This window comes from Coturnix japonica, chromosome 13 (genome assembly GCF_001577835.2).
Source record: "Coturnix japonica isolate 7356 chromosome 13, Coturnix japonica 2.1, whole genome shotgun sequence".
In the NCBI taxonomy this organism is placed as follows: Eukaryota; Metazoa; Chordata; class Aves; order Galliformes; family Phasianidae; genus Coturnix; species Coturnix japonica.
In genome coordinates, this window is record NC_029528.1 from 3,768,572 (window position 1) to 3,778,494 (window position 9,923).

The 9,923-nt window shown below is 50.6% G+C and overlaps 1 protein-coding gene and 1 long non-coding RNA gene across 2 annotated transcripts; one reads left to right on the forward strand and one right to left on the reverse strand.

Annotated features, from left to right (window-relative positions):
- The first annotated feature begins 809 nt into the window (after window positions 1–809).
- Window positions 810–7,974, forward strand: WNT8A (Wnt family member 8A). The gene is made up of 6 exons (XM_015875601.2): window positions 810–4,077; window positions 4,156–4,189; window positions 4,390–4,528; window positions 5,354–5,479; window positions 5,624–5,766; window positions 6,713–7,974. Exons 1-6 carry the CDS (start codon window positions 3,839–3,841, stop codon window positions 7,271–7,273), a joined length of 1,242 nt encoding a protein of 413 aa, XP_015731087.1. The 5' UTR covers window positions 810–3,838; the 3' UTR covers window positions 7,274–7,974.
- On the reverse strand, window positions 4,013–6,618 carry LOC107320096. The gene is made up of 4 exons (XR_004308881.1): window positions 6,278–6,618; window positions 6,040–6,178; window positions 5,221–5,739; window positions 4,013–4,184 (listed from the first exon to the last, which is right to left on the reverse strand). It is a non-coding gene; the product is annotated as an uncharacterized LOC107320096 (long non-coding RNA).
- Window positions 7,975–9,923: the final 1,949 nt, after the last annotated feature.

Genomic DNA, 9,923 nt, shown 5'->3' on the forward strand with positions numbered 1-9,923 from the left:
GCAGAGCAGCTGCCTCTGGGAGTCTGGGAATGGGTGAGGTTGTACAGACAGAGCAGAGAAGTCATTAGGGCAGGAAGGTAGCGGGAAAGGACAGACTTAAAACATGCAATGCAAAACTGGGGAGAAGGATGGGGAACAAATGCCCTTTATCTGCTTGCAAGTGAAATAAATCGCCTTTCTCTTGCCAGAAGCAACATCCCAGTGTGCTCAAGGGCTGAAGTCTCCATTGCAGAGCCCAGACTGTGCAGCCTCACACCTCCTGTGGTCCTTAAAGCACCTATAGTCTTAAGGTCCTATAGTATATTCCACGAGGTGTCTCCTTCACTAGCAGAGCCTCTAACCTTGGAGCTGCTCATTCCAGGCTTCCCTGATGAAGTTCACTGCTTGCCCCACCATGCAGAGCATGAGGCTGTGTTGGGAATCAGGATTAATAACAGAAAACTGGTTGCATTGGTACAACTGAGAGGGACGAGCTGCTGCATGGAGGCAGGAGATGGGAGCTTCTCATTTGGTCGCAGCAAAGTGCAGCCTCCAACTGCACCACTGGGCTTTTAAGCTTCTGTGTAGTGAACAGGAGCCCACTTCTAATTATGTACCAACATAGAGGTTGGTACAATCAAGAGGACTGAGCCTGCGGGGTAGGTGTGGCACCAAATCTAATTTCAGTTTCACCCAATCTTCAATTAACATTCCTTAATCAAAACATATTCGTTATTCAGGCTTGAGTCCTGCAGGCTGCTCCTGCAGCTGGGAACTGCAGCACACAAAGCAGACATGAATCTATTTTCCCCACTATGGGAAACCTGATGTTGGGAAGACTGAAAAGCAAGAGCTGAGCATCCTGGGCACTCATTCAATGCTCGGTGATGGATCATTCTGGAGCAAAACAAAACACTCTCCTGGCAGGGAGACTGTGTGCAATCCAAGGGCATGGCACCACCTTGGGGGACTGGGTGGCTTCCTGAGGAGAGCACAATAAAACGCAGCCGCTTCCGGCACTGCTGACGAGGGGGTGGCCCTCTAATTACCCAGGTGGATTTTATTGTAACGGAGCCAGCAATGCAGGATTTGACGCTAGGGGTCCAAATGTATCACCTGCCCAGGGCAATTTAGTGAGCTGTCTGTGCTTTATCTGCTGTTCTCCATGCCAGCAGTGCTCGCTCCCCTTGCTGCTCCCTGCACTCCTGATCCCCACGCAGCCCATCCGTCCCTCTTTGCATGGGCTTCTACGTGCAGCCTTGTGTGTGTCATCCTTTAAATGCCATATTCTGATGTGAATAGGGTTTCCTGAGTATACAGGGTCGCATACACTCTGTTAAAGTCTCTTGACTTGGGGCAGATACCAAAATATTTCAGGACTCCCATCATCTCACAGCAAGCACTGTCTGTTTGGTCGCGTAGCAGGAAAATAAGAAACAAAGCATCACTAGTTGATCAGTAAAGCCAAGGGGCTCTGGCTGACACCCAGGACACCAATTCCCAACCAGCATTCCCTGCTCAGCTGTTTGCAGCAGTGAGGAGCCTCTGCCGGTCCCACCAACCCCACAGCTCAGGGCTGCAAGGACTGTCGGCCGCTGCTTTTCTGCACCACCAGGTAAACTAAGCAGAAATTTTGCTTTCAGATTTTTTTCCCTGTGAGTTTCTAGGGAATGGAAACACTGAAGGAAAACTCCTCCAGCATTCTGCAGATGAGCTGTAGGGCTCAGTGAGCACAGGCTTGTCCCGTGGGTGATGGATGAGCCAGCACCACCCCGCAACCTGGGGAGCAAAACACTGAAATCAGCTTTGGAATAACTACAGCCCGTAAGGCTCTGCCATTTACTTCGAGATTTGATGCGCAGCAGGCTCTGTGCCTCAATTTACCCGACTACAAAGGAGAGTCTGCGATGTTTAATCTCTCTTGCTGCAAGAGCGTTGAGCAAAGCACTTTATGAGTGCAAAATTTATCAACACAATAAGAGCAAAATCTGCTTTACCATGAGGTCTGGGTGGTGGGAATAGTTCTTCAGCAAAACCACCGTCCCAGCCCATGGGTCTGAGCAGGCTGACAAATCCCCACAGCTCTCTGTTTGCTGACAACCAGCAGAAGTGACAACATTACAAGTGACTTCTAAGATCCCTGTGGCTTTAATAGGGAAAGATATATTTTAACAACCCAGGCAAATAACTGTGCGGTGCTGCCAATTGCAATGAGTGCTTGCAGCCGCACTTCACGCCCAGAGAAGCTGTTATTTTTCTGGCATTAGATAGGAGGATCATGTGCGAGCTGACATAACAGACACGCCAAAACTGTTCAGCTGTACAGGCTCTTCCAGACTAAATACCAAAAAAACCCAATCCACCAAAAAACCACCAATGTGCCCCCAGGGACAGTCAGACGCAAAGCCCCAAATGACATGCGTGCATCTAGAAAACGCACAGCAGATTTCCAAGCCATATGCACAGGCTTTAATCAATGAACCTCGCTGATACATGGGAAACACTTCATTCCCAGTAATTGTCCTTTGACAGCTCTAACAAGTAGGATCTGCTTGGGATGGTAATGATTACGGTGCTGACTCACAGAGGGTTTTGCCGTGCTGGCGGCAGCGCACCAGCGTGGTGCTCACTTGGAAGGCATTTTGCATTTTGAACCAATCTGCATTTTTAATCCTCTGACTGCCAGCGGTCCTTGGTGGCTTTGCCGTGCTGACTCCCATTTCCCTCCAGCAGGGGCTGGATGGGGATGTTCCTCTCACTCAGTGCCCAGTGAGGGGAGAGAAGTGGGGGTGTCCCTGTGCTCCCTGTGATCGGGAGCTCCACGTGGGCTCTCACCGTGCTCGCACACACACCACGGGCAGACCAGTGGGCACATTTGAGGCACAGTCTGCTCCTGACCCCCGTACAGCCCAAACCTCCGCTTTGCAGCCCCGCAGCACACTACCTTACAGCAACAGCAGGAGCCCAAACGTCAGCACCTCGATGGGGAAATGAGAGCAGCGGGACAAGGACAGCCCTGCACAGGGTGAGCTGGCCTGGCTGGGGCTGCTCAGCCACAGGAAAACCACTCGAGAAGTTTCCATGAACAAAGTCTTGCTGCTGCTCCATTACAGCTCCCGCAGCCCTTAATGACCGTGACTATGAAGAGGCCTTTTGGTTTTCCTCTGATAAGGATTTTCCCTTCCAAGCACACGGGGATGAAGTGGAGGGGCCGAGGCAGCGCTCGTGCACGGAGCAGCCAGAAGCCAGGGCAGACCTCGCTGCAGGGAAATCGCAACCCCCGGAAAACTGTTCCCCTAATTACAGCCTTGAAGCATGGAGCAAACCACATAAGTGATTCACACAGCGTTCCCAAGCTGCAGCCGCGTGAATTGGAGAGATTTCCAAACGCTGCCGCGACGTGCACGCTATTATCAGGATGGAAATACGGAAATTTTCATCATAAGGAGGCAAGGAGGGGAAAAAATACACCATTAAATGAATCTCTTCGAGTCAAGAAGACCCGGGAGGTGTGTCTCTGGTGGATCTGTATAGGATACAGAGCTGTGATGGCAGGGAGCAGGCTGGCAGGGCGCTGTAGAAATGCTTGGGTTTGTTATCGCAGAGCTGGGGGCCTGGCCTCTGCTTGCGAGCAGGGTGTGAAAGGGAGCAGGCAAGTGCACTTGGGGAGGGAGAAAGGGATGGAGCTGGTGTGGAGTGGAGTTAAAAGTGGCCCATTGTTAGGGAAGTTTGCTCTCCTCACATCATCACAGCTCCCAGTGACACCGCTCTGCCTTTTGAAGTGCAACATTAGGCGTTTCCTTGTCACCCATTGGCGAGGAAGCTTTTTTACCACATTAAGTCATTGGGTAGCAAATGAATGGGGGGTTTTGACTATTCAGAACTTCACCTTATAAATATCAGGGTTGCAGGTTCCTGCAGCTTTCCTGGACCCGAATATCTGGAGATACATCGCGGCACAGCGAGGCAGCCCTGCCAGGGACCTGCGGGATCAACGGAGGGAGCCAGGTCCCACGCTCTGACAGCCATGAGGAGCAGCACCTTCCTCCTCTTCTCCATCGTGGGCATCTATGGAGCTGTTCTCAATGCAGCAGCATGGTAGGATTCGGGGCATGGGAGGGGATGCTCTTGAGCCTGTGTTAAATGGTGCTGCTCATTTTCCTTTCTTTGTTTCAGGTCAGTGAACAACTTTCTGATGACAGGACCTAAGGTAATTACAACAAGCACTGTCAATAATTTAAGCAGAGCAATTTTGTTTTGCAAATGGGAAATACTGCTTTTCTAAGGAACCAGATTTCCCGGAGCATTCCAGCTCCAAGTCCTGTTGAGGCAAAGGACCCACAGCCCGCATATGTCTGTTGTCATGGATAAATGCTAAGAGACCAGGCCCTGACGCTGCTCTCCATGCAGGCATACCTGACGTACTCCAGCAGTGTGGCGGCGGGCGCACAGAGTGGGATGGAGGAGTGCAAGTTTCAGTTTGGATGGGAGCGCTGGAACTGCCCCGAGAGCGCCCTGCAGCTCTCCACACACAACCGCCTGCGCAGTGGTGAGTGCCTTGAAATGAGCAACCTGGTGATGAAGAGGGTTTTCTGACCCCTAAAACTCATGCTTGCTTTTCTATGTCTGCGTTAATTTTCTTAAGAAACAGTGCTAATGTTCCTTCTGTGACCCCAGGTTCTTTCTGGGTCTGTACCCTTGCTAAGCCAGAGCTCAGCCCTGCCTGCAGCGCTGGTCTGTACAGCATCACAGCGAGCACTGCTATGGGCACCTCAGCTGGCAGTGGGGAAGAGAGGGGAAGGGAGAAACCCAGGATATGCTCTAGGAAACTGCCTTCAAGAGAAAGCTGTGGGTATATTTGACTGCTATCTACTTCAGCCAGCCATTGTTTCACTGGACTGAAATTATATTTAACAGAATTATGGAATGTCTGAGGTTGGAAGGGGCCTGAAACATTCTGGAACTTCAACCCCCTATCACAAGCAGGGCTGTCAACTGCTTGACCAGGCTGCCCAGGGCACCCTGACTGTTAGGAAAGCCTATAAAGAAACTGAAACAGAAGCATGGACCCAGACTGCTGTCAGTACAGATCTGACTGCTGGCTGTGCCATCCCACTGTTGCTAAGAACCTCTGTCCCATGTAGGGATGCTTGCGGAACATTGTGCCAACCTGCTGAGGCTCTTGATGCTGAAGCCTGGAGTGACTCCAGTCAGGAGCATTTAATCTCTGTAGCACCTTACCTTTTGCACAGTCTGTTTTGTTATCCCCTTCTTGCTCCTTCTGAATGGTGACGGCTTCACAAGAGGGCTTCCTTCCCATTAAACAATGACTGGTGCGTATGTTTGTGTGTGACAGCTTTTCTCCCTTCTTCAGCTACCAGAGAGACATCCTTTGTGCACGCCATCAGCTCCGCTGGTGTTATGTACACCCTGACCAGGAACTGCAGCATGGGAGACTTCGAGAGCTGCAGCTGTGACGACTCCAGGAACGGGCGTGTAGGTAAGATGCTGACATGCATCCTGCTGTGACCGACCAGCAATGAGATGGGCTGCCGTCACCTCAGCCTCACTGCAGTGCATGTCCTGGGGCAGAACTCAGCCCACTGGGGCAGCTCTGTTCTTACCATCCGTGTCTGTCTTGCAGGTGGCCGTGGCTGGGTCTGGGGAGGCTGCAGCGACAATGTGGAGTTTGGGGAGAGGATTTCCAAACTCTTTGTGGATGCTTTAGAAACAGGACATGATACCCGTGCCCTAATCAACCTGCACAACAATGAAGTTGGGAGACTCGTAAGTCAAATATTTAAAGACATAATAGTAATTGTAGTAATACAAATAGTAATAATAATGTACATGTTGGAAACAACATCAGGCAGCATAGTAAACTGTTCTGGACCCCAACTGCTTGTGACAGTCTAGGCCTGGTAATATTTGCTTGGAAAGAAAAAACATAGTCAGAATCCAACCCTAAGCCTAAACAGGAGCTGCAGTAAGATCCATTTCCACCTCCAGCAGCTGTGTGCAGCACAGTTAACTACTAAGGCCATTAATTCAGAAACTCACCAGTTTCATGCTCACATCCATAACACAAGTACCAGCTTGCATTCCTGAGGTGGGTTTTTCCAAGCTGCTCAGCAGGGAAGCTGGCTGTGAGGATGGGCTCGATACCCATGAGGGCACAGCAGCTCAGGCCAAACTTTGTCTGTAAAAACAAGGACAGCAGCACTTAGCATACCTATCTCATAGGGTGTGTCGAGGCATAATCTCACATAGATACCAGTGATTGGGACCTTATAAATACCTGAGGGAGGTGAGTAGATAATAGCTGTGAAGTGCTCGGCCTGGAGGAGATGCACAAGAGCTCTCTGTTGTTACTCCAGTGCTTTTCACACATTCTGAAGGATGTCTGTGCCAGGTGATGGGCTGATGTGCCAATGAGGGAGATGAGTCACAGACTGGGAAGTGCCAGGAGGGTATGACCCTGCCTCTACCCTGGCCAGAGAAGGGCTGGGGGCAACAGCTTGTGCCTGCTTGTTATCTCCATCTTTTAATTAGTGATGAGGACAGATGTTTGCCTAGAGCTGAGATAAAAGCATCAGTTTGTGTCTTGGAAGGACTTGAAATCCTGTGGCACAAGTCACGTTTGACCCACTCCTTACCATAGTAGAAGTGTCATATATTGAGATTTGAATGACAACGATCTGCTGCCTCTAACTTCTGCTCCTTTTCCTTCCAGGCTGTGAAATCCACGATGAAACGAGCCTGCAAGTGCCATGGGGTGTCAGGCAGCTGCAGTATCCAGACCTGCTGGCTCCAGCTCGCTGACTTTCGGGAGATCGGCAACTACCTGAAGATGAAATATGACCAAGCCCATAAGCTGGAGATGGACAAGAGGAGGATGAGAGCTGGCAATAGCGCTGACAGCCGCGGGGCCACTGCCGAGGCCTTCCACCACGTCCACTCCACAGAGCTCGTCTTCTTGGAGGACTCCCCCGACTACTGCACAAGGAATGCCAGCCTGGGACACCACGGCACCGAGGGCCGCGAGTGCCTACAGGCTGGCAAGAACCTCTCGCAATGGGAGCGGAGGAGCTGCCGGCGGCTCTGCACAGAGTGCGGCCTCAAAGTGGAGGAGAGGAGGACAGAGGTGGTCAGCAGCTGCAACTGCAAGTTCCACTGGTGCTGCACGGTGCGATGCGAGCAGTGCCGGCAGCTGGTGGCCAAGCACTTCTGCGCCCGCCGCGATGCCACCGTCGCCAACCACACCAAGCGGCGGAACAAAGGCCACAGGAGATAGGGGAAGGCTGGCAACCATGCCTGCCAGGCGGACCTGTGGGTTTCTCCACCTGTGGCAGCCCTCACATAACTGAGCTTGGGAAGGAGCCTTGCCTGGGGAAGTCCCTTTATACCTGACAGAGGGAAGAGTTTCACCTTATTTCGGTGGGTTCCATGCATTGAACCACCGCCAGCCAAGGTCAAGCAGCGTTAGCATGAACGGGCACCATAACCAGGGCTGGTCCTGTTGGGTTGCTCCATTTTTGTGCAGGCACCACAACCCCAGCACCCCTACCTAATCCTGCACAGGCGTTGCTTGGAAGCGCTCCTGATGGGGAAACTTGTGCACTTTCTGATGTGAGAGGGTTTTCTGAGTGCTGCTGTTTGTATTAGCACAGCTGCAGCTTTTTGAGGGCATCAATAGGTTTAAGGACTGTGTTTACATGGTTGCTTTTTAATTTTAAAACATTGTGGTTTGGTACCAGACCATCTACCCACATGGATAATAGCTTCATGTGTTCGTACCAGGTGAAAGTAATTTGTTTACAGTTTCTTTACTTTTTAGAAAACCAACATAGCAAATATGAATTAAGAACTCTTTATGCCTAATGCTGCTTATTAAGAAGCTGAATTGTTGCTTTGCACAATCTGTTTTCTCCATATATTTTCAAGGCATCCCTAAAGAGTTAGATGTCAGCCTGTATTTTGCAATAAACACCATAATGAAAACAAGTGGCTTTTTCCTTTCAGACTTCCCAGCAGAACTTCAGGTGTTAAACCACCCATTTCTAAAGCACAGCACCTCCCAGATTCCCCATCACTAATCCAAAAAGTCACCAAGAGGCCTCTTTTATCCCAGACCTCAATGAAACATGGCCACAGCCGTAACTCCCTACAGGATTTGCAGTGACACCCATGCTGCAGTACTCCCAACCTTCCCCTGGTGCTGACTGCTCAGGATCTCACTGGCCAGAGCCCATTTTGAAGCTACAGTGCCTCTGTAATTTGTCTGTAGCCTCACGTCCCCAGACATGGAGAGGCAGCCCTGCTTTGATGTGGAAAGCGTCAGCACTGCTGCAATATTCTCCCAGGCATGAGAGGAGTACTTTGAACTTAGGGCAGGGGGGAGAAAACCAGGGGCCAGCTGTGAATGTGCCTGGGGCTCAGCTCCCCTGCTGCTCCCCTGCTGCTCAGTGGGAGACCTGGAGGGACCCTCCCATTGGGCAGCCCCAGGGGTCTCAGTGCTGGGGGGGAGCAGCAGCGCACACCTTGCACTCACACTTTGATGCTTTGTGTGTCATGATGCACATACATGAGCAAATACAGCCGCTGCTCAAGGTGCAAAACACACATGTTGGGAGTGGGGCCAACATGAGTTTATGTTTGCAACTGAGAGTTTCCTGAAAGGGGGAAGGGCTACAGCAACCAACCACCAAGTCTGGGGGTTTCTTTTCTGTTTCCAAAGCTCCCACAGAAAGCAAAAAGGCCACACCACCAAAGCTAAAAAAACCACAAGCACTTTTTCAAGTGCTGCCACAACAGCATCTGTTCGCAAGCCACCAGAATCTAGGTTGAACTGGAAACAATAGCAACAAGCAAAAGACCAGGAAGGAGATGTTATTCCTCTAACACAACTGCAAAGAGATGGTCCCACGGAGGAGGAGGATCACAGTTAACATCTCACTCATGTCAGGTCCCCACAAACCAGCCCCTGCTCCCCCCAGCCTGCAGTTTGCCAAGCTGGCACCTGGACCTGCTGCACTGCATTTGAATGCTGGAGATTGATTTTTCTCCCTCAAATGTATTTGCTCTTTTATTTCATTTACATTTCTGAGATTCAGACTATCTGAGGCAGTGTGATCAGATCCTATGCAAAAGCCAAAGACCACATGCAAAGCAAGGAGAGCTTGGGAGAAAGTTAAGTATCAGCCCATGAGATCCATTTCCACTTCTTCACACCATGCAGAGTGAACACTGAGTCTGACCAAGGACAGAAGACAACAGTGTGCCCTAGGGCCACACCTTGACGCATACTGCAGTCCTGGGGGAGCAGAACTCTCTCCCCCACATTCATCCCCCCCCCTGCCTGGATACAACAGCCATCACTTCTCACTACATTCCACACAAAACAATAGAGATTCCAGGTCCCGATCCATCAGGTGCTGTCAGGGAGCACCGCAAGCACTTGTTTTCTGTAACCACACACTGACTGTGAGCACGAGGGCTAAGAAGCTGCAGGCTGCCGGCCCGGCTGACCTCACCATTTCAGACACAATTCTATCACAACAGCAAAATCTCACACATCAGTTTTCAAAATAACTGATGACACACAGTAAAGTGAAGTCTTGTCAGCTGCAGGTTACAAAGTCTCAGTCTCCAAACATAACACTGCAAAGGGACAAGTGGTGTCTTTAAACCTGAACATATTGACTCCCAATTACCTGAAATCAACACAAATTTAGGGCATTGATCCCAACCACCTGTAAATTACTTCATGTTTGTGAAGAAGGGGGACTTGGCTTTAGAAATGCTTGAGGGGGATTTGATTGCTTTACCATAAGGAACATAACAATCCCAATTCCAATGAGAAAGTCAAACAACCTACTGTGGGTGCAGCAGATGCTGTATGAACTCAAACCACAGTCCCAGTGCCCCCAGAGGGCTGCTGCTCA

Coding starts and splice junctions, on each gene's coding strand:
- WNT8A (XM_015875601.2), top strand. CDS start 3,839: ATGGGGGGTTTTGACTATTCAGAACTTCACCTTATAAATATCAGGGTT. Junction 4,529..5,353: donor ACACAACCGCCTGCGCAGTG/GTGAGTGCCTTG, acceptor TCCCTTCTTCAG/CTACCAGAGAGACATCCTTT. Junction 5,480..5,623: donor CTCCAGGAACGGGCGTGTAG/GTAAGATGCTGA, acceptor TCTGTCTTGCAG/GTGGCCGTGGCTGGGTCTGG.